Source organism: Melanotaenia boesemani, chromosome 11 (genome assembly GCF_017639745.1).
Source record: "Melanotaenia boesemani isolate fMelBoe1 chromosome 11, fMelBoe1.pri, whole genome shotgun sequence".
Taxonomy (NCBI): domain Eukaryota; kingdom Metazoa; phylum Chordata; class Actinopteri; order Atheriniformes; family Melanotaeniidae; genus Melanotaenia; species Melanotaenia boesemani.
The window spans coordinates 22,440,234-22,464,590 of record NC_055692.1 but is presented as its reverse complement, the minus strand read 5'-3'; the positions used below and the strand labels follow the sequence as shown (position 1 = coordinate 22,464,590).

Below are 24,357 nucleotides of genomic sequence, written 5' to 3'. Positions count from 1 at the left end.
TAAGATCATGTTGGTTACATGGTGTGCAGGCAGGATTGTAATAGTGCAAATCATTCTGCTTTATGTTGATCTTTCAGGATCAGAGCATGAAGGGACTCTCTATTGAGCACAATTTGCACATGGCCATACAGTACTCAGAAAGGGCCTCAACCAATAAGTGAAAATACCTGTGTGATTGGAATAAATGTGGGTAAAAAGAAATTATTAGAATAAAATTAGCAAATTTGTTAGGAGTTATGTGTGGCAGGGTTACTGATTTGATACCAACTTATTTTGTCCACATTCTAAAGTGTACTTGATAAAGAAACTAAAGCTTAACCACCACAGATTGCTTCTAGCTGCATCAGTGATGCGTTGAAGCTTGATATAATGTATGTTGTGTTGCTGAGTAAAGCTGATTTGTAAGTTAATCAAATGTCTAGCTGAGAGGATTGGGGAATGTCAAACCAGGCAACTTGATCACTTAACATCTGATGACACAAAGAGGGCAGCTGGCTCTTATTTCCTGGCTGTGCTCCTATAAACTTTATGAAATTATCATCAAGTCTCCGTAAACCAATATCAAAAAAGTCTGCAGTGAGAATCTTCACACAGTTTTGTTTGAGTGACAGGGAGAAAGAGAGAAAGAGATAGAGATACCGGGAGAGAAGGAGAGAGCAGTTTGCTGAGTTGTGAGTGAGTGCCAGTGGAGTACGCAGGAACCTCACAGCTGGTTGGCCTTTGTTACGTGCATGAGCAAAGTACGGCACGAGCCTGTGTTTGTGTGGGAGCCTCTCTCATAGAGGAGGGTAAACCAGTAGCAGCGGCAGCAGCAGTTGTACAGTGGATCGTGCTCTGTGTCTGGATGTTAACGCTGCCTCTCTCAGCCGTGGGACGAAGCTTTACTGTATGTATTCACACACACAGACACACAAGGCTGCGTTGATTGTTTTCTGCTTTATTCATTTATTATTTTTTTTTGTATGCTATTGATATTTCATGTTCTTTTTTTATTTGTATTTATTTTTTTACCTCATGGTGTCATTGCACAGGAGCATTCGTTCATTCCAGGAGTATTTCAGGCTTTAGGATTTGAGTAGTGATGAGGGGATTAACGTGCTTGAATCAGCCTGTGACCAAATGTTTCCATTACTTTAGCACACTCACACATTTGCATGCAGATTTCCATATGAAATTTTCATAAACCTGACCCTTTGTGGTTTATGCTCAGCATTGTAAAAAGGAAGCACCGGTCATCATCAAAAGAAGTGCAGGTGTTTGTATGTGTTTTGTATTTGTGGTGGTGGAGGACAGGGTTGAGGTGCAGTGGGTGTGTCGTGTCCAGTTTCAAATAGTGTGGAACCTGAGCTGGCTGTTGGTGTGACATGACACGAGCAGAAAGTAGGAAGGAATGGAGGGGGAAAGGAAAGGAAGAGGTTAGGATATGGTAAGCACAGCAGGGAAAACAAAAGTGTGGAAAATTTGAAAATATGAAGGGTTTTGAAATCTTAGAGTGATGTAGTTGATGACAATCTTCCCACTTGGGCTTCAGTCTTGATCAGCTTTGATCTGCTTTTATGTGATTCTTCTTATTTGTTTTCTCAATTCTGTTTCAGGTGCTTTGTGCTCAGCATACTCAGAATGAGAGAAAGCATTATTGGTGAACAGAAAGGGGAGATATAAAAGAGAAAAATGATTAGATGTAAGAGGGTGAATTTTGGTAGCAAGGCAAAGCAACAGAAAAGTCAAGGGAGTGGAAAGGATGAGACACAGAAAAGACTACAGCAGGTGAAAATAGATGGAATAGCTTCAGGAGGGGAGAGAGAAATGCTCTAAAGGGAAATGTGTGACTGTCTTCTCCTGTTTCTCTCAAACAAATGTTAGAAAAGTTGCAGTGTTTCTTCCAGCTCCCCTCTGCTGGAAAATGATTTTCCTAAATATGTCATGGTATGAAAGAATTAGAAAAAATTAACAAAACAGACAAAAAAAAAAAAAGAAAGAAAAAGAAAAAACTGCTACATTTTCACATCACTCTTCAAAATCTCTGTATTGTCTTAAAATAATCAAATATGTTTAGTTTATCAGCGATGACCACTAGAACACTGACAGCTCGCCTGATTTTCCTTTCTGGTTCTACAGGATGACACTCTAGTACTGTACAGCACATGCATAATGCAAACTATGGACTTCTCCTGGGAGAGACTGATGTGTTTTACACACTAAGTGCAGAATCTTCAACAGAGTTTTATGTAAAATCTTATTTCTAAGGTGTCACTGAATCATTCATCTCGTCATAAATTCCATGCACTTTCTTATAATGTACATTTTAGATAATAATTTTAGATGAATGAGGAACAGGTCCTTATGCTAACTAAGTTATATTCTACAACATTTCCATTAGTAAGGATTTGTTTTGGTGTAGACTGCACTGGATCCTTTTGTAGTTAGACTCTCTGAAGGGATTAATAAAGTATTTCTATTCTATTCTATTCTATTCTATTCTATTCTATTCTATTCTATTCTATATACTTTAACCAAACAGTTATTCTTTTACATTAGATTTATCAAAAATTAGTGATATATTACTCCTATGCAGATGTGACTGTATGTAGCTAAAGTTGGCTGCTGTAAAGCAGCTCAGTGTGAAGAAAGCTAGAATGCTTCACTGGAAATTACTATAATATTTAAACTAAACCCATTTTGGGTCCAGCAGATAATGGAAAAGTGTCATAATCAGTCATTTAGTACTAACATGAATCAAAGAATGATGAATAGCTGCAGTCACTTTTCTGTCAATAAACAACAACAACAAAAAAGAGCTTAGCAGGGTGAGGAGCCAGTTATGTAAGCTGATGTATTATTTAAAGATTTTATTCAAGAACAAAAAACTCCCTGAGTTTCCCATATGCTTGCTCTTTGCAGTGAACCTCAAAGCCTGATTAGAAGTATTTGCTGGGCTTGTGTGTCAGTGAATCAAATACATTCACCATTTTTCCTTCTAACCCCCTTCCACCCTGCATCTCAAATCACCTGTATTTGTCTCTGCTTTTATCACTTGGCACAGCCTTTTACAAAAATCACCTGCTCATGGCAGTGATAGCATTTACTCCTCTCACTTCTATGTCTACAGTATTTTTTAATCAGATTTACCTGTGTTCGTGAGACACAGTCTTGTGTTTCTGCCAGTTGGTGAGTTTGCAACTGTGGAGGTGGTTCCACAGCCTTTGATCCACATTGTCAACGTGCTGTGTTTGAATGCTAGTTGCTGGCAGAGAGACAAACTGCTCTATCTTAACAAAAATAAAGACTTTCCAGATCTAATGAATGAAGTAAAATTAAATGCAATGGAATGGAAAAAAAAGTTGTTATTAATCCCCAAAGGGTGTGAAGAATTACCCATTATGTTCAGCAGCTTGTGCCGCATTCCTCTCTGCACAATCAGTTCCAGGGGCTCCAGCGTTGTCTTCAGCTCAGAGCCAGCTTCTTGATCAGTTTGTTCATTTTCTCTCAAGTCTCTGATCCTGCTTCCCTAACAGATGGCTGGATAGTAGACTGCACTTTTCACAACAGATATAGAAGATATTCAACATCTTTGATGCAGACATTGGGGATCTTAGCATCCTCAAGCAGTAGAGTCTGCTCTGTCCCTGTTACAGACGGCTTCATTGTTGCATTTCCAGTTCGGTTTGTTATCTAACTGAACTTTCAGGTATCTGTTGTTGTCTAACATCTCTGTCTCTTTTCCTAAGGATGTAAACAGTGCTTTGTTTACTCCTGCTCTTCCTAAAATCAAAAATTATTTCTTTTCTCTACAAAGTTGTTGACCAGTTCCCTGTCCTTAGCTTCTTGTTCATCACTGACACACCACACAACTGCAGATGACAGGAGTCAGAGTTGTGTTAAGTGTCTGAGGTGTACAGTGTGAAGAAAAATGGCAAGAATACAGTTCCTTGTGGTTCTCCTGTGCTGCTGGCATCTTCTCAGACACACAACCTTTCAGTCTCACAAACTGTGGTCTGTCTGTTAGTTATAGTTCCAGTCAGCTGTGGAGGTATACAACTATTGTTCTGGGCCTATCTAACTGCTTCAATTAGTTTTCAATAACAACTGATTGTATGCATAGAACTTTTTCTTAACTAAAATTCTACTAAGATAAGATGAACAACTGATGACAGCATTCAGAGTTTCAAGATTAAAATTAGAAATGCATCAGGTAGGATTTTTTTTTTTTTTGTCAGATATCAACAGCTTATATGGAATGAAAACAGCAAATATATCCTATAATTGTTTGGTCCCTGAAGACCAAATATATGCTGTATTTAGAATGCACAGTGTTATGGTGGGTGGCAGATAGCAGCTCTTCTTCAAATAAAGCGCATCAGCATTGTTTTTGGGCTAGTTTTTTTCTGCTGTGAAGCTGCTGAGCCAGCAAACACAGGTCTGGATCAACATGTTCTTGTTAGATGTGCAGCACTTTGTTCATAGCTGGTCTCAGCTCTGTTTGAGAGCCATGTCAGCGTGATCTCAGGCTGGCACTGACTCGTTTCTGGTTGACAGGTTGGCAGCAAGGCAACCAGCTTGTCTGTCTGCCACGTCAGCAACACTTGGTGCTCCCAGCTCAGTTTGTCACCCACAAATTGGGCAGTGACAAGCACACGGGAAATGCTTTCTTATGTTCCAAATTCTGCCAATATGTTTTTTGTGTGTGTGTGTTTGAAATCAAGGTTGACCGGTTATAACAAGTATTGCAATTCATGAAGTTAACCTTAATGCTTTTGCATAATAACCAGACCCTTTACCAGACTGATAGCTTTAGCCTAGACTTTCCCACCAACAGGGATGCAATGCTGCCGTGCTATACTTAACTGCTGGTGGCAGAAACCTTTTATTTCTATATTTCAGCTTTTTTCATGCCCTACTTCATTATACAAAAATGTCACAAGAACATAGCAGATCTATAAGTTCAACATAAAGCAACACATTGTGAGCTTGTTGTTTGGTTATTTTCAGCAATAATTAGAAAATTAAAAGGAATACTTTTAGACTTAGAAGGTTTCCCAACCAACAGCAAATACTTTCTGATCTACTTAGGGTTATGCATTGCACAGATAAAGTGCTAACTGTGGAATCAATTACTCCAAAAAACCAAAGAGCAACAGCATCCTTATTTTGGTAACTGTGGCTTTATTTCTGAGAATTTTCTGAAGTGCAATACTCCACCCTGAACATACACATGCCCAAAATATGAGCAAAGGATGAGGAACACATGCTCAACTTGGCCTGGTCTGCCAGTGAAATTATGATGGGTTATAGCTAAAATATGTCCATGTATCGTTTCTTTGCTTCCGACCACCAAACCCCTTTGTCGACGCTGCCGCCATGATTCATCAATGAGTGAATAAACTGCTTGTCCGTGTGCGCTGCACGTCTGGTGGAGGGCATGCCCAAGGTTCAGCAGCATTGCTGACTGACAGATTTCGCTCACAATACGCAGAAATGTTGTGTATTTTTAATGTCGGACAATCAGCCTTTGACCATTTTCGTCTCGTCAACGAAATCTCACAAACGCCTCATCATGTTTTCATCATCAAAGAGCCATTTTTAGCTTGTCTCCGTCTCGTTATTGTCATGAAAAAAAGGTTCATCAACGAAATAAATTTGTCATCGTTGACGAAAACAACACTGGTTTGACAGTAAACCTGGCTTTGGTTTTTATTGAATGAGTTTGTTGTCGTCTAGGCCTGTCACGATAACAAATTTAGCTGTACGATAAATTTTCTCAGAAATTATCGGGATAAACGATAATATTGCGCAAAGCGCTAATGTGTCATTTTGAGACCATTCTCAACTAATATAATGACATATGCCATAATAATGCAAGTACACATTTTCAAAGATCAATAAACTAAATAAATAAAAGCGCCTTTTCACATACGCTGGGATGCCGGCCCAAAAGTAATGCGGCCCACTGGGAATCCTCCCAAACCTCTCGATTAGCCGGCATTGCTTTTAATGTGTATTTTGTCAAATACGCTAGTATATAGGCTGACTCTATTTGCGTAATGTGCCTGCGGATTACAGGGGTTATTACGGTAGACCAGGAAGTGGGGGCTTTGTACTGACGTCGTAAGCTAGAATGTGTGTGTTCTGCTTACATGTGGGGAGCAGCGAAATGATAAAAGAGGAGGTGCTTGCATCTATTATTTCTCCATTCGACTTATTTACATATTTCAGCATGAGAATCGGAGGTTTAGCGCAAGAGCGTGAGAAGCCACTTAAATACGCAAGTCTCACGGCCATTGCGTGTTGGCAGCCCTGCAAAACAAATGCGGCTTACCGGCTCGTGCTGCAACATGCTGCTGTCAAGTATGACACCAGAGAGATCACTCCGCAAGAAACCAGAGCGTTTAGTCGAAATACTCCATAGTGAAACCTATTGTCATACACAGTCTATGGTAAAGGGGGGACTAATAAAAATTATCGCGGCCGGCAAACTTATCGTGCTCTTATTTTCTTATCGTTCAATTAATTGACTTATTGCTTATCGCGACAGGCCTATTGTCGTCAACTAAAGCCACTTTCCTTTCTCTATCTACCTCTTTTCATTTTCCTGTTTTCAACTTCTTATGCTGACTCAATCTCACTGCTGTGCTCAGTTAATCAATCTTATTTATCTTTTAGGCTCCAATTCTTTATTTTTCTCTATTGAATATTTTCAGCAATTAGTCATTTTTTATTCTCTTTCTACTTTGACTTCACCTCCTCAGCCTTTCTCTCCCTCTTTCCCAGTGTAAGATCTTCCCTCTTCATTATTTATGGAGAATGGCTGTTTTGTGTAGCTGTCAGGTGCAGCAGACGAGAACTGTTCCTCAAGCAATAATTTCTACTTAATGGTGGGCAAGATTGTGTATGACACCTTCTTGTCAGCATGCCCGTGAAAGTGAAATCGTTCATCGTATGTTACCTTGCGGAAGAATGTGTTTTTTGGGTAGATTTATTTAATTCGTATCAGGATGTGGTCTCAATTCTTTTAGCACTTTCACTAACCTGCAACAAACACTTTCTATGAATGTGTTGAACGTGATGTTTGTGTATGTCTGGTCTTTTAAAAGCTTAACATGAAGTGCTTAAAATTTAAATTAATATTTCTACTATCGCAGCCTGTTTCCAACTAATTTACACTGTCACACATGCATTCACAAGCCATGGAATTTACCACTAAACCAAAGTAGGCCACACCACAAAGCTTAGCTCAGACATCTGGTACAACTGGGAGGAAGGACAGCTGGCAGGAAGAGTAGTCACTGGTTTTCAGTTCAGTATGAAGGTCAGAATTGTCAGAGATACACAGAGGGCAGTTGGGTTTACATTAAGACTGATCCCCTCATAAAGGCTCATGACCATCATAATAATCATTGGTCACTGTGGCTTTATTGTGAGCCCAGTGACATGGGTTAAAGGGAAATAAATGATGTTTCCAGTCTCTGAAATAAGACTTTAGTTTTTGGATATTAACAAGTTACTCATGTTCTCCAGCTAGTGATAAATTATGCACAATTATGTACTCAAATTTTAAGGCACTGTATGTATAATTCAGATCATTTCAGAAAAACATAAAGTATTTACAAGGAAACTATCAAATTTTAAATCATTTTTTAAAGTGAAAGTGCAACACAAAATAACTTTATTGTTTGTTCTGTACAGTATTTAAAACTGTTATTATCATTATAATGTTAATAACAGTCATGACTATATTTGCTCATAGACAGGACTTTTATCTGCTTTAATTCTTTAACTTAATTCAGTGTGTACAATGTAATTCAAACACTGTATCTTAGTGCTGTAAAAGCTGTTTTGATCTTCCCTACATTTGACATCAGGGCACAGAAAGGTCAGGGAGAGTCCTACCTAGACTGCACTGTTCAGCATTGTTAAAAGGATGACTATGCATAAAGTATATCAAGAAATACACAATAGTTAGATGATTTAGGCACCACATCTGCTTCAGAGTCTAAGGCATAATTTTAGCTTGGGTTGGGACATTTTTATGACAGATGGCCATCATGCACAACAACAATTCATATCTGTGCACATGCTCTTTGAAGACCCTTTTGCAATGTAATTTAACATTATACAAATATTTTTTTATGTGAGGAAATCGTGAACAAAATTAAAAACGTCATTGCTTAGCATTTTTTGCCTCTGAACTTTAGTGCACCTATGGAAGCCTCAAAAATATGGATTTAGACAACCAGAATTTCATATGTACCAGTCAAAAGGATGCATCCATCATTATATATACTGGGACTCGTCAGAATACGATTAATCTAATATCAATAAGACTTTTTTGTTTTTTCTTAACTTGGTCAAAAAGCCAGTGAGTGTTTGAGTTGACTGTCACAGATATGTGCTTATTACAGGAAGCCATGGTGCATATAGACTTTTAATCTTTTTTATAGTTTGTTCTTTATTTTTTATAATTGCAATATTCAGTTTAATTTAATAAATATAGTTAATTTCATACTGCAGGTGTTTTGGTTTAGTTTTATTCCTTATGGGTTTATTGTCTTGTCTGGTTTTCTGTTTTATTTTGTAATTCATTCCCCTTGTGTATTGTGTTTTGCTTCCTGTTTGTTAGCTCAACTGGTTTAATTGCAAATGCACTTCACTTGTTCCCTGTTAGTTCCTCTGTGTATTTATACCCCTTGGTTTCAGTTTTCCTTTGTTCACATCATCCATCCTGTTTCCCTTTTGTAGTTCCCTGTCTTGTGGTCCAGGTGTGTTTCGGTTCATGGATTACAACCTTTTTCCTGAATTCCATCTGCCTGTCTGTCCTGCATTTGTTTCCTCATTTCCGCCACACCGTGACAATATGTCCACTTCCTATAAACAAATCTACATACTACAGACAGAAATATCAGTCAGTCAGTGATAGTTTAATCACCAGTAATAGAGTAAAAAATGATCACATATGACTTTCTCTGAAATTTCTAAGGAAATTGCCTATTTGAAAAAAAATATTTTATAAAAAGAAATCTCACTTTTTAGTGGTTCAGAGTTATTTTCCACTTTTTTGCTGAACTTGCACTGCTTGTTCTTGTAATGATGCTGCAGGATAAGAAAAATTAATTTAAGGTTGTAAAACAACAAGAGCTATCATTCAATTAAGAGGGTCATTATTCATCTGGATGCACGCTGATTACTATAAGAGGATGATCTTCTGGAAGTGAATCACCTGAACAACAGTTGCAGTACAGCAGGTCAGTAGCTTACTATTGTTGTGGTGAGTGAAGGGCTGATGACATAGGGGATTAAAAGGCAGCTGCCTCACTCAAACCTATACTGCCCTTTACCTAAACTCCATGGGTTAACTTTATCATTTTGATATATAGTATATATCAAAATGATAATCTAGATCAGTGTTTCCTAACACGGCTGATACCAATATTAGTATTGGAAATACTAGCTTATCCTGCTAAAAGTAAGGCGATCGGGATCAGCAAGTATTACTTTTTAAACACCATCAAATACCACAGAATCATGATTCGGTTATCTTGCCCATCCCCACCACACACAGACACAGGAAGGTACTCAATCTTGTGTGCATATTGTTTTGAGTTGGTAGGCGTAAAAACAGCTGCATATGAGTCACTGTTGTGCTAACATTCAGGATTAGCATTATGTTAGCAATTTGGCATCGTTACTCATTAGAAAATCCTACAAGCAAAACAGAAACATTCCTAATATGCAGAGCTGAAGTTTCATGAATGCGGCACGAACGCTGCCAAATTTAACATCAGCGACTTCATAAAGCACTTGGGTTGTCATGACGTGAAATAGCATGAGGTGTTTGTTGCCTTGAAAGAACGCAACAAACCCCAACCATAACTAATAATGACAAATGCTTTTAAATTAAAATGAAAAGAGTTCAGAAAAAAGAAAGCCAGAAAGTCACGGCAATAACTATGTTTTAGAATTTATTGTCCTGGATGAGCAGCTCAGCCCCTGACCGACATGCAAAACGTTCCCTGTAAGCCCAATTTCAAGAATGTTTTTGATAGAAATCCTTTGATTTGAGTTTATTTACTCAATAATTTAAAAAAAAGTTTTGTGGCAATCTTTGTTTTTTATGTGTTAATAAAGCCTTCCCACTGGTGTGGGGTGGTGGAAAGGCTGGCTGTCCTTCAACATGGATGAGAGCTTAGCCATTATCCCCTTTTCTCCCACCACCTTAACTAGTTGGTGCTGAGGAGTTCTGTACTGGGATGCCAAGCCAGTAACGGACGCAAACTGATGTTAAATCGAGGAACATCCACCAACATCCATCCTTCATGAGGTCACAAAGAGAAAGATCTCAGGCTCACCTGTTTGAGCATACATTTACTAAAAAGTGGAGCAATCAAATGAGACCTTTAAGTTTAACCAATCATTCAGTCACAGAATTACACATATACTCCAGAACCTTAGCTTTTCCCAGCTTTCATCGGGTCTATTTTGATCAATGAAATCAAGTATAACACGTGTACAGAAGCTGGCTCGCCACCTCGTCTCTCTGTCCGGGGAGAGTAGTTAAAGAAACTACAGTCGGGAGGGACTAGCTCAGAGAATGGGCATAAATCCCCAATGTTCGTCTAAGTTTCAGTCACCAGCACGAAATCAAGAGACTAGGACTTGAAGAAGTCATTAAGAGTAAATGTCTTTTAAGCCAGCAATCTGGCATTAACCAGGGCTAATCTGATTTGAAGAGGGTCGCTGTCCTTCTGAGTAGCTCCACCCAGTAGACGAAGGTTCTGGATATTCACTCCACGTCTGCTGCCATTGTATGAACAGTCATCGTTATCTTGAGATAATGATTAAACAAAGAATAATAGTTGTGCACTGCCCCTCTCTGCTTCTGTAGAGATGAGTTCAATTGTATTTCCTAAATATTTTTTTATCATTTGGGTGTTTCTATTACATGGTGGAACCAGTGTTTTGTGAGCCCGAAAACACTAACTTTGCACCATTTCATTACATGTCTGAGAAATGCCACAGTGCAAATTATACATTGTTATTTTGAAAAAAAAAGAGAAAACAAGTAAGGCAATATGTTGATAATTACCTTAACTTTGGTTTACCAAAGGAAAGGAGTCCGCCAGAATGTATCATTTATGGTGGGAAGCTAGCTAATGAAAGCATAAAACCAAGCATGGTTTCAATGTGAGATGGGCGGGGGGTCCATAGCGTTTTGGTAGTTGCACGTATGGGGTCCTTTGGGCAAACAGGTTGGAAACCACTGATCTGGGTAGTCGGCAAACTATAAAAGATGTGGTTTATGTTGCATTGATTTAATAGAGACACTTTTCCTAGCATGAAAGTGTAGAATCATACCAGGCTTTCATGTTAACTCCATCAGCTGTGTAATTCAAATAAAGTGGACACACGGCTGAGAGGAGTGCAAGGGGGAGGAGAGGCAGTAACTGTTCAGTACAGCAGAGAAAAATAAATAGAAACCAAATTGAAAGTTACCTGCTACAGAACAGCGTTTTTAGAATGGATGTCTTTTCCCCTGCAAGAATTGCCATGCTGCATTTTGAGCCCCGGAAATGCCTGGAGCAGGAGGAGGAAGTCTCTGAGCTGCCTCTGAGCCAGTCTCTAAGCAGTGTAACATTAATTACAGTGGAATGAAAGCGATCTGCTGATTCTACAGTTAGAAAAAGCACAAATGTAAACCATTATGTAAGGTAAAACTAAAATACTTAGTTACTTAGTTAACAAAATTTGTCATAAACTCTCATGAGTATTGGACAATCTGTATGTTAAAATAAAAGCAGTATGTTACAGACTCTAAAAAAGAGAGCTGACATGAACACTTTAGAGTTTTTTCAGTGAGAATGTCATGGAGGGACCTTAGAAACCATGAAATTGCGGAATTTTTAACCAATAAAATTTTATTTTTTATGTATTCAATTAAAAATCAATATATTAATATTAAAATGTTTCATCACACTACAAACATTTAAAATAGTTCTAATTTAAGAACAAATTAGGAGAAGCCTTGGCAGACTGGTAAGCTATTATTAAGATAAGAACACACAAACCTCATCATCTAGTGGAGTAGCTGTTGGCTGTCTGCACGCATTGCTCCACTGGCCCTGTGCAAGTCACGTTACACTTTACCTGGCACATACTCAAGAAAGGAGAGGCTCAGTGATGGTTCTGAGATGAGGGCACATAATGGAGCACCTCTTTTTGGCCCAGTTACTTCATGCATCATGCATTATGCATATGATACTTGTTTTGTGACCTGTCTAGTGTGATAAAAAAGATAAATATGGATGTACTGTATATATTATATTTGCAATATGAAAGTAGATATAAGTGCAAGACATTCAAATGGAAATGTTTTTTTTTGTGTGTGTGGTACTGATATGATCAGTGGGATCAAAGTGAGCAGGATAGTGGATAATTCAAGTGAAGTCAGGCAGCAGAACATGGGAAGAATTCACTTGTGACTGATGCAATGATGAATGAAGGTGCTGACACTTCTATGATATCTGACTAATGCTGACTGGAAATGTGTCTCAGTCAGCAATGTGGTGATTAAGTGCCAGATTTTGATGCTTTTTACTGTGTCATTCATTTAAGTCAGAGGTTTTTTATCATAGAAAGGTGCCAAGAGGACATTTTTATTGAGTAATAATTGTCAAACAGATTTTTTTCAAACTCTTTCAGTGGCTTTACATCACTGTGACTACAGATGAATACTGCAGTGCTTTTACTGAATGCTTAAAGATTTTAATTTGAGTTACTTACAATATGCACAGGAATGGGAGGCTGCAAAAACAAAACAAAAACAAAAAAAAACAAACAAAATAAAAAACTAAGCAAAAAAACAGAAGAAGCCTATATTTTTAAAATGGAGATATCACAAGATTTTTTTTTTTTATTTGAAATTTGTTCCAGGTTACTTCTTGCATAAAAGCAGAGGAAGAGTTTGAAGAAATATAGAGCGGGAACCTCAGTCTCGTACATGGTTTTCCTCCCCCGTATGTTCTATTATTAGACTGAGTACAGAAAAGATGCATTTCTAGCAATTCAATAGGTTTCACTGGCAGACCTCAGGAGCCTTCTTTACAGTATGTGCCTGCTCTGTGTGCTGCGCTGTATGTGTCTTCTAATACTTATGGTGGGAGCTGCAAAGCACCAATAGGGAGAAGATATTGGTCAATGTTTTGCTCTGCTCATTACAATTTAAATGCTCCCTGATGTTTTCTGGTTAAATTATTCTTTTCTCTATGTACAGGTGTTTGGTATGAGTACAGAGGTGCATTTTCTTTTAAGATACCTGTCTGTTGGATGCCTACATAATAGATATTTTTGTGTCTAGAGCAGGGAAAGCTTATTAAGCAGTGATGCGGTTGAAAAGGAATCCTTAAAGTGAAGTAATGAGATCACTAGATTAGCCCGGCTCACGCAATTTTTTTGTTCACTGTGAAAATTAAGGCATGCATCTTCCATTAAGAAAATGCTTACCTTTCATGCTTAAATGCATTAGTTATAGCATAGTTGTTCTACTCTATCTGTTTTTATCAAAATCCTAAAAAAGGCATTAATAAAGAGTGCATCAGTTGCAGGCCAGTGCTTCTGCAAAATGATCAGATTTTACTTTCAGTCACACGCATGACCTCAGAATGTCAAAACTACATCATCATGCCCATGTGGCTTAACACCCTGATTTAGATGGTAACATCATTCATCACACTGTCAACAACCATAACCAGTAAAATACATCTGTCAACAGCTACTTGTCAAATAATGCATCCTTGAACACGTCACCAGGCTACTGACTACTAAAAGGCTATGAATGAGAATATTAAAATAAATTGGCTTAGAAGTTGATTGGAGTTCTGAGGATGTGTTTTAATTTGGTCTAAATTTAATAAACTGATTTCATTATATTTTTATTGCCGTCACAAGAAACATTTTCAAACAGTCTGCTATCTGTAATCCAGTTTATTTATTTGATTTAATTAGATAGAGCAGTGCTTTGCTGCAGAGTATAAGACCAAAGGCTGAGTTTCATATTATCCTGATCATTTGCTTGATCAAAATGCATCTTTTTGTACATGCTAGAGTGAAAATATTTAAAATTACCTAAAAGGTTGTATTAATTAAATTGTTCTGTTCTCACGATGAGATAAATACTATTTATGTTTAAGAAAGGAATTTTAATTTCAAAGTGCCATAATGTGGGTTGGTTATTACGTAGTAGCATTTAATGTTGAAATCAGATCCTTGTCATAGCTTTCAAGAGCACATGTGAAGGTAAACACTATTAAAAGAGAGGAAACTGCCTCATTCTTTTAGTTTACATTACTTCTTCACTTCAATTGAGGTAAAATAGGTACAGCTAATGTAAAAAAAACAAAATTCAAATCAGTGTAATTTTTTCAAATGATAAAAAGCTATTTTTGAATGAACAATTATGCGTCAATTTCTTTTTTCCTGGATAGTATAAATGATACCCATTTTACACAAGCAAACCGAAAATTACACCACATTTAGATATTTTGTTACTTCTGTTAGGGCAGAAGATTAAAAAAAACTGAATAGGTTAACAAAAAAAAAAAGTGGAGAGGATTGAATAAATTAAAGGTGGGAAACAACTTGATAGCATGAAGTGGCATCTCTGCTAGAGAAGGAGAAATGTCATAATAGTGCTGTTAATGAGAAAGCAGGAAAAGGTTACTGTTATGCAGGAATGGAGGAGTACAGCCAGGAAATTACCTGCCATCCCTGTGAGAAATGAGAGTCTGTTCTTAGCGAACACTATCACCTCTCTGAGGTTAAAGATATTGATGACACAAAATCAGTCTTTCTATATTATACATATTATAAATATGTATATGTATATATCAAAATCTATATATAAAATTACAATTGTAATGCTGCATGTATGTTTAATGTTTTGGGGAAATTCTTTGTTGAAAGAAGATGGAAAATTCACTGTCAACTCATGCAATAAGGAACAGTTCAAGAAATCCATTGAATAATAGAGTCTAAAATTAAGCATGTACAAGAGGTGAATTAAAAAAAAATATTTTTCTTGTTAAAGTCTCCATCTTGGTTGAGTAGAATCATGAACAAAGGAGCAGAATAGGATCAGACCTCCTGGAGTCTGGTGGTGTATGAGCAGAGGCAGGATGAGGCAGAGACTTCTGATGCAGCTCTTTTAGCATCAGATCGAGATGGGGAGGAGGGTTGTGCAACAGTCAGCTTGAAGGAAGAATGACGGAACAGAGGAGAGTTTTATAAAAAGGGGATCAGACTGACTGGCTTGAAAAGGAAAGAAGCCCATTGGACTACAGTCGTGACAACAAAATCAAGGAAGAGGTGAGATTGACCGCGTGGGAAAACTGAAGTGTAACAGGGTGAAAAAAAAGAAACACCAGGGAATGAAGGCAGATGAAAGATAAGATTAAGTTTCATTTGGGATCAAATGTCAAATGACAAATTTTTGTAACAGAAAGGGGTGAGAAAAAGGTATTTATCATCTTCCCTCAGTTTAGTCTTTTTTTAAATAGAGTGCAAATAAGCAGGCATGTTAAAACCTACATGTCCTCCTGAGGATCCAAATAGACCGAACTTGCCTTTACCTTACAGGGGACTTAGTGTTATCCTCTGACCAAACTGCTTCTCTCAAGGAAACAGCAAGAAGTATCAAATGATGTAGTCAGTCTAAATGTCATCTAGGATGACTACAGACTAGTAGGCAGCCTTTTCATGATAATCTATTCCAAGTGAGCTGAACGACTAACCTTGCTGCCTTCATCCAGTCTGCAGAGCACACTTGTCAGTGAGTGGAAATTGTTGAAATGTGAGTAAATGCTCGGCAAAGAGCCAATAATGCTGGTTTATACTCAGTGCTGGAAAAAAATAGAACATTTTGAGCTAACAAGTGACCACGTTGTTTGGCACATTGCAGTCTGACTTTAATCTACATCCTTTTTATTGACTTGACTAAAATACAATGTGTTCAGTTTCCGTAAGCTGCTATGTCAAAAGACATCAAAGTTATTCAGTTAAACTGCTCAGCATACACCTGCTATTGATTTTATGCTAAATTATGTATTTTTTGTACAACAAAGCTGTTACTTGAATCAAGCTGGATTATGTGTGTGGACCTGTGGGACTTTTGTTGTATAGTCTAACTTAATTAAGGTGCTTCAGACTCAATAGAAGTGAGGCTGTTTGACTAAATGGTTTGCATGGATTTCTAACACTGTCTCAGAGCTCGGCTACAGTTTGCTGCAGTATTTCCATATAATCTACTCCTAACCCTTTAATAGTTTACCTCTTTGACTGTTACAAAAATGAATGGTGTTCTGCAAGAAAGGGTAAGCATTCTTACATTTAAAGATGCAACATTGCAATCGTAATAGAATGATAAACCCCATTTTTTCAATCAAAATAAAATTAAGTTATTATTAAAAATAATGCTGGATGTTATTTCAATAAAGTCATTTTATATTTCAGTTAGATGGATTTTTTTTTTTTTTTGTGAAAGGCTGCACGTTTTTATCCAAATACCCCAAGCACTTTGCTTTGTTGTTCTCCAGGGATTATTTCATGTATCTATAAAGTACTCTGCCAGTTAAATCACTTTGGATCAGTGAGGCCAGATTCTTGCATTTCCACTGTGCTACTTGTTTATACATGCAAGCATGCACACACACATGAGCAATGATCTTTTTAAGTTTAAGATGAATTTTGTAGGTATAGTGTTCAACGGGGTCAGCAAGTTTTTGGGGGGCATATATCAAAGAAATTTCAAGTCAAAGTCAATGCGCATTTAAACGTACTGCTTTGTGCTTTACATCTCTGTGAACTTCAAAGACTCATTAAACAGAAAGCAGGTGAAGTGGGTGGACCATGGCTTCCTTCCCTTCCTCTCTAATCTCCTTCATTTTTGTCATTCTCACTGTGTGTATACTATGTGGGTCTCTCTTGACCGGGTCAGTGTTCAGAGGTGAGGGCTGAGGTCTCAGGGGGCAGCATAGGGATGGATTGTCTTCTCTTAGTGTGTAACAAAGTGCAGACCAAGGTCAGTGAGCAAAACGGCTGGTTCAACAATCTGCAAGCACGTCTGTTGAAATTAATCCTAGTATCTAACTCCATGTTTCCCTCCTTTTGTGCACAGCATTAACATTTGAATCTCATTTGCCTGTTTGTCTTTATCTTTTGTATTGTTTTAGCAGATACTGCTCTGATCCCCATGTATATGCTTGTTTACTGAAACAGTGTGTGCTGTATGATAACTGTTTTAAATCGTGCTTTTTTTTGTTTTTGTGTCCATGTGCCTTTAACCATGGTGGTATTACAAAGGAAAAAAAAGTCATTTTTTTGTAGTGGCATTTTCTGTGGTCACTGCGTTTCTGGGGATTTGTATAACGTTTTTAATCATTGTGCTATTCCAAGTCTCGACCCAAAGCTGTGTTGCTCAGTGTGTCTCTTTTATTTTCTGTTTGTTAGACAGGGCTCCTGTGTTTTTTGTGCAGTCCTACTAGCTGTACGCAAGCACACACATGCACACAAACAAAAACACACACTCACATGGAGTTTAATTACAGCGCCCATATACTCCATTGACCGCAAGTTTATCCCATCCAACCACACAACTGCTGTTCCTGTGTGTCTCATATTTTATTCCTTAGGACTTTTCTGAGCTGCAGCTGTTCCCTGATTTCTTTACTCATGGAAAATTAATAGATAACTATTACATTTGTTTTAGATATGATTGTAAATATGATTGTTTCTGGTGAATTGTGTTCCATGATGAATAAGAATTACTCTTGCATTTTGTTTTTATTTTCTAAGATTTAGAGTAAAAAAAAATCCATTCTTTTGGTCTGTGACAAGGTCCTTAATTTATCCAGGGAGAGGACTTAGGATTTTCCAAAATGTTCAGGGAAAGAGGAGCTGGGCATTACTTATTTAAAGGAGAAGTGATGCAAAATGAAAATCAAGCTTTACAGTCTGTTATGATCCTTGGTGAAGAAGAAGAGGAAGGACCTACCTGCAGAACTTTGAGATGGGAGCCAGGCAGAAACAAGCAGATTAGATTTAGGGACTAATGATGAGGAGCAAATGTGCCAATCAACAACTGAGAAGCAGGTGTAACAGAGAAGCAGGAAGTGCACACCAGAATACACAAGGGGATAAATGTAAAAAAAAAAAAAAATCAGGAAGCAAGACTAACAGACATAAAACAACCTGAACTTTGAAAATGACCAGAACTTAAAATCCAATAACAGACCGATTAAATAATATAAAAATGATACCTCACAGAAAAACATGTAACTATAACTTCCAGACCATGACATAGTCTGGTACCATCAAGTGTTAAATTGATATTCCAAACTAAATCTGATGTACCAGATGGTTACATTCTCTTTTTATTGTGAGTATCAAGAACATCCAGCTGCCTTGCACATCAATTTCAATTCTGTTTTCCAGATTCAGTTCACATGGGGTTTTTCATGGTCGCCTTTTTGTAGTTGTTACAAGAATTTTTGTGGACTGTACAAAAATCAAATAGATTTTGTTTGTGTAATTTATGTTCCTGAAAGGCAACAGTGTTGTAAACAGTTAACAGAAAATGCTACAAATGTTACAGCTTATCAAGAGGAGTGTGTTTTAATGACTGTTCATAAGGAGTTTTTCTGGTATTCTTCTTTCTTGTTTTTATCATTTGCATCATCACTCTGTTTTAACTCTTTGAAGATCCCTCTGCCTCATTCTAATAAGAGTTGCTCTTATATTGCTAACATGATAGCCTCTTTGCAGTCTCCCGTGGGCCTCTAGCTTTTTCTTTTGTAGTTATTATTAGCCTCTTCTCCAAGTATGATAGCTGGTGAGACATGACAGGAATGCCCACACACAAAATGTCTTCTGAAGATGAGAGATAAATGAACATAGTGGAACATCCAGTAAGAAAGTACACTGTTGTGGATCTGTGTGTAGCTTGGATCATCGTGTTGCTTACAAAGATGCTCTACGATCATAACCAGTGGGGGCTTTGAACTTGAGACATACAAAGCCAAAGAGATGACCCTGTCAAAGAGAGTCATGCTTAAAGGTTCTCAGAGGAGGTTGCATGCTTTCAGTTGGTTCTTGTTAGTTTATTGTGCAACATATATCATACAGTATAATGCACAAAGAAAAATAGTAATGAACTACATAAATCTCTATCTGTGGGATCACATGATGATTATAGAAAAAAACCATCATTTGATCCCACATGGCTCAGTGGGTTGAGTGGTCGTCCTGCAGCCTAAGGGTTACCAGTCCAATCCCGGCCCAGAGAGCTCATGTCGGGGTGTCCCTGAGCAAGACACCGAACCCCTAATTGCTCCTGATGGGTCATGGTTCAGTGCCTTGCATGGTAGCTTCCGCCATCAGTGTGTGAATGTGTGTGTGAATGGGTGGATGTGACGTACATGTAAAGCGCTTTGGATAAAAGCGCTATGTAAGTACAGGCCATTAATCATGATATTACGTTTATCACGGTTATTTTGTGCAGTATACACTATGTGTAAAATCACATAGTGATTGAATCTCAATACAAAGTGTTTTGTTTGTTTGAGTACAAACACAGGAAAAATATCCATTTAGCTTTGAATTCCAGCTGTGCTTTAGCAGAGTAGCTGTCGTTTGTTTGGAACATGAAATATACTATTTATGATTTATTCGTTTTCTATATTGCTTAGTCCAGTTTAAGATTACAGCAATTTACAGGCAAGAGGCAGGGTACAGCCTGGATAGGTCACTAGTCTATCACAAAGACAAACAACCACTCACACTCACTCCTAGGGAGAATATAGAGTCACCAAATTAACTTAACATGCATGTCTTTGGACGGTGGAAAAAGCCAGAGTACCTGGCATACATGGGGGGAACATGCAAACTTCACACAGAAAGGCCATTGTTTGAATGCGGAAGAGTCTGATGTTTTGTGCAACTTGTATAACCGTTAAACTTCTTATATTCACAGGGCATCAACATCGTGGGGCCTAGTAATGCAGAACTCCTGCCTCAACCTCCGTGTCCAGCCATGTACCAGCTGGATATTGTCCTAAAGAAAGGAAAAAACCTTGCCATTCGAGATCGAACAGGTAAGAGATTTATTTGTTTTCCTTTTTACCTTACTAGTATGGAAGTTAATGTGGACAGACAATGTGAACAGCTTTTTCAAGACAATCTATCCCACCAAATGAAAGCCATCCTATCCCTGTCTCCTTCTCTGCCTCTAAATTGAATTGTTACTTGCACAGTGTTGTGCCCAGAATGATAACATCCTCAAACAAATAAAATGTTTCATGCTTAAAAAGATAGCGTTGGTGATTTTCTATGTTTTATCGTTTGCTATAAAAATTTAACTGATAACATTAACAAAGACTGGCTGCATGCCTAAGTCTGCTTTGCATTTCATTTAGTCTCCTGATCAGGGTTCGTCCCAGATATTGAAAATTTGTGAGGTATTTATGCTGTAAACAAACAAATGTCTGAGCATCTGTACTAAACTCAACCATTAAACACACTCAACAGAACATTAATTCTGAAAAGAGGTAAATATTGCTTTTGTTTTTGTGATGGGAATTGTTGACAATGAGAAATTAGAAAATGTATTAGCCTATAGTAATCAGTTCATTTGTCCTTCGCTCTCTCGTGAATGGCGTCTCATTTGATTATTTATGTGAATTCAGTTGAAATTACTTGGAGCACATCAGCACAGTATTTGGGCATCTAGTGGGCAAAAGAAGAATTTGGGTTTATGCTAGAACATTGTTTCACTAAGAACAATGCTATGTGTGCTAGGCAGTGCAAACCAGACCTTTAGTCTAAGCAAACACACTTCTTGTATAGGTTTCTGCATTTTGTTATGAATATTTAAATGAAACCCCAAAGAAAACATTAATTTTACATACAGGCTGAATAAAGAGGGGGTTGATGATTTTAACTGCAGTCCAAACAGCTTTCTGTCTTCTTTTAGCTGGTGATTATGATTTTCAAAGTGCTGACACAAGCCAGCAAAAACAAGTAAAGCAGAGATTTTTCCATAAAACTGGCATTCTGACACTGGAGTGACTTGTAATGGACAATGAAGTCTCATTAGTGGCAGAAGCGACCATGGCAACAGATCAGAATAAGATCCTAACTCTCTCCTGTACATTTTGCCTGTCTTCCTAACCACCCAGATAATGAGCAAGGTGGAGATGAGCTCACCTATCTTTCCTGGGGCCCATCAAGACAGCTCATTATAGAGAGCTTGAGACAGAGCACCAGGAAGATAACACAGAAATACGCTGGCCAAAAAACATTGTTTGAGTAACAACATTTTAATGACTATCAGTGTTGCAATGCCTGGTGTTTTGTCATTTGTCATTCTTCTAGGGTATGTAGGCCTAAGATGTGCTGGAATGCCTGTTGTAATAGTTTATTGGAAAAAGAAAAAGTTCAATTCACATATCATTGGGATATGGTTGACATGTAGTTCTCACATAGGTTACTATGAGTTTGACTCTGACCCACTATCTTAAATGAGCCAATGATGGCTTGAAAAACATGAAAAACAATCCTGTATGTTCAAGTTTTTTTTGCTAAAACTCTACAGGCTTGCTGAATTACTAGTTGTTTTTTTTTTTTCCTTTGCTGTTCCATTTATCTTTAAATCGATACTACACACATTTCTGACCTAAAACTGTTCATCTCACTTGTTTTAATGGCATACTGACATTAATTATGCACATTCATGGATCTGCTGTTGCTCTGCAGTGTCCGAGGCTGAGAAACCACACTTCAATATTTTTTTACCAGCATCACGTGACAGTTGTGTTTTGCTTTAAGACACTGTGTCACACACCAGCAACTCGATATGAACACTTGGGCCATTTTGAATATACACCATGGCTGATTCAAGAGAGCAAGAGATAAAAGAAGAGTCAACATTAAACTGACTTTTACTAGCTGGAGAGAGAGCTCAGAGAAGAGACAGGATATGAGATGGATGCTGAATTAGCCTCATTAGGGTGCACCTAATTGTTAAAATCTGTTTTAAAGTTGAGTAGTGCTGCTTTAAACAAAAAGTATCTGGAACCCTTATTAAAAAGACCCATTTGTTGTCTAATCTTATCCCTTTTGTTTCACAAACCTTGTTTTCTGATAAATAGGGTTCATGCATTGCATGGTAAGCAAGAATGCTGCTGGCTCTTATTGAGATTCACATCATGAACATGTACAGCCAGCCACCCTGTCTCCATAACATGAGAAGAAAACACAAGGTACAGAGAAAGACTGGTTGCATACTTTAGTGAGATTATCATGACACTTCTATTTCTTTGCATATAAATATTGGGAGTTTTTAGTATTAGTGTTTAAAATATCCTACATTTAGAAAACAGAATACCTAGTTAACATTTGAAAACACATTATATTTGGGGTCTGTAAAATATAAAAGACTTGTCACTTGAAATCAGCTGAGCTGTACATTGAGAAGGGATGCACACGCTGTACATATGCATTTACAAAAACATAGACTGCATGTACTTTTGGTTGGTAGAAATGAAAAATAGCAACATGTTTTCACAGAGACTGGATTTTGTTCAAGGTACCATGTGGTTTTAATGTTCTGGCAGTTTATTTTGTTGGGATTGTTTTGTTTACAATTCCATCCAAATTCATGAGCTGAAGGGACTCAGAGATAAGATCATCTAGTCTAACACAAAAGAGGGTGGGAGAAAAGTTCCCTGACAGGGTGCATCTGGTTCCTCATTATCTTCCCTTATGTCCCATCACCGAGGTTCCACTAAAGCACTCCTCTGTTATATAATAATTTAATTAATGTCAATTGAGACCTCTAGAGATGGAGATTCACTAACAACTCATTAAAAAGCTTTGCAAGAGTTTTGAATATCAATTTAACCTTTAATTCAATGAATAAGCAAATGTTTAACGCTGAACCGACTATAATCCCATTGACCATGTTTGTGATAGCTGTTTTTTATTCTTCTATTAAATGTGCTTTTGTGTGTTCATCAGTCCTTTCCATTTTTTCTATAACCATAAATTACTAATAAATATAGTCACCTACCTATGCGGCATGTAATAGACACAGTTATAATTTATAATTTTATCATATCTAATTGAACATCATCAGTATTACTTAACTGTAGAGTTTAACTGCATTTACTAATGCATCCGCTCCTGTTCACCATGCTCCTCATATAGCATTTTGAGTTGCTCTTGTATTTCTGCTGAGCTTGCACATGCTGTCATTTTGAGTCTTTGGGATTCACTGATCACTGCAGACAAGTGGCTGGACACTGAATTTGGGCCAGCAACATGATTAACAGGCAATACTCTAAGACCTTAGCTTTTATAGAAAATAGACTGATTATGTAACATACCTCTTTCCTCAATCAAGTTGTAGTTATGTAAAGGTTAGTGATTATAGGTAGACTTCAATTTTTTTTGCACTTCTTTAATTTTATTTTTGATATGGTGGTCAGAGGTTTTGGATAATACCGATACAGGACAAAGAGCCTAAAGCAGAATATCCTCCGTTTCATAAGACAAAGTGAAAATGAGTCATCTGTTTAAAAAAAAAAAAAAAAAATAGAACTAGTTTGTAGCATGCTGGGTCCAACCACATTAATTTAACAATGTTGTTATTTAACCTTTATTCTTAACAAGTCAAGCAACTTTACAATAGCTTGCTCTAATATAATTGCTTTATAGTAAAATTATACACATTAATAAATGTGAAAAACACATCAATGTGTACTATAACATTTTAGCTCATACAGAAGAGCCTATCCTCGATATATGTTTTTATATTTCGTCCTGCTTCTTTAAATGTCCATTTATGTATGATTTATATTGAATAAGAGGATCGTGATGGTCATAACAATTTATAGGCAAAGAAAAACAGTATGTAACTCCTTTCCATTTTCAAACTTATCATTGCAAACCATTTAATTTAAACTGTCAAGCACCCTCACTTTGAATTTTACCTTATCCTCTATCACCATGATCCTGTTGTGTCCCAGGAGCCCCAACCTTACCTTAGCTATCATCCCTCAGATGAAAACACATTACCCTCTGTCTGCACCTAGAAGCTTGCCAGATGTCCAGGGCCTGACAGAAGCTCCACCATTTCAAACTTGTGGTACATTTTTATATGTGTTTGTGTTTGATACCTTTCATGAGTTTTGCAATGTGGTGGCTTTGGTTCATATTCTGTAAATCACATAAAAAGAAATAAAAGTGGAAGGACTCTGTGCTGTAATGAATAATCAGTTTTCATCCATACATATGGCTTAAGATATAATTGCTATA

At 37.4% G+C, this 24,357-nt stretch overlaps 1 protein-coding gene across 5 annotated transcripts in view; it reads left to right on the top strand.

Moving 5' to 3' along the window:
- The window catches only part of mctp1a (multiple C2 domains, transmembrane 1a), a 135,630-nt gene that overhangs the window by 29,883 nt on the left and 81,390 nt on the right, over nt 1-24,357 (top strand). For 4 of the 5 annotated variants that reach the window (XM_041999776.1, XM_041999774.1, XM_041999775.1 and 1 more), the window contains exon 2: nt 20,015-20,135. In XM_041999776.1, the coding sequence (XP_041855710.1) occupies nt 20,015-20,135 (121 nt within the window). Of the gene's footprint in view, nt 1-793; nt 887-20,014; nt 20,136-24,357 lie in introns of those variants that run through there. The other variant, XM_041999777.1, reaches the window with a different exon arrangement.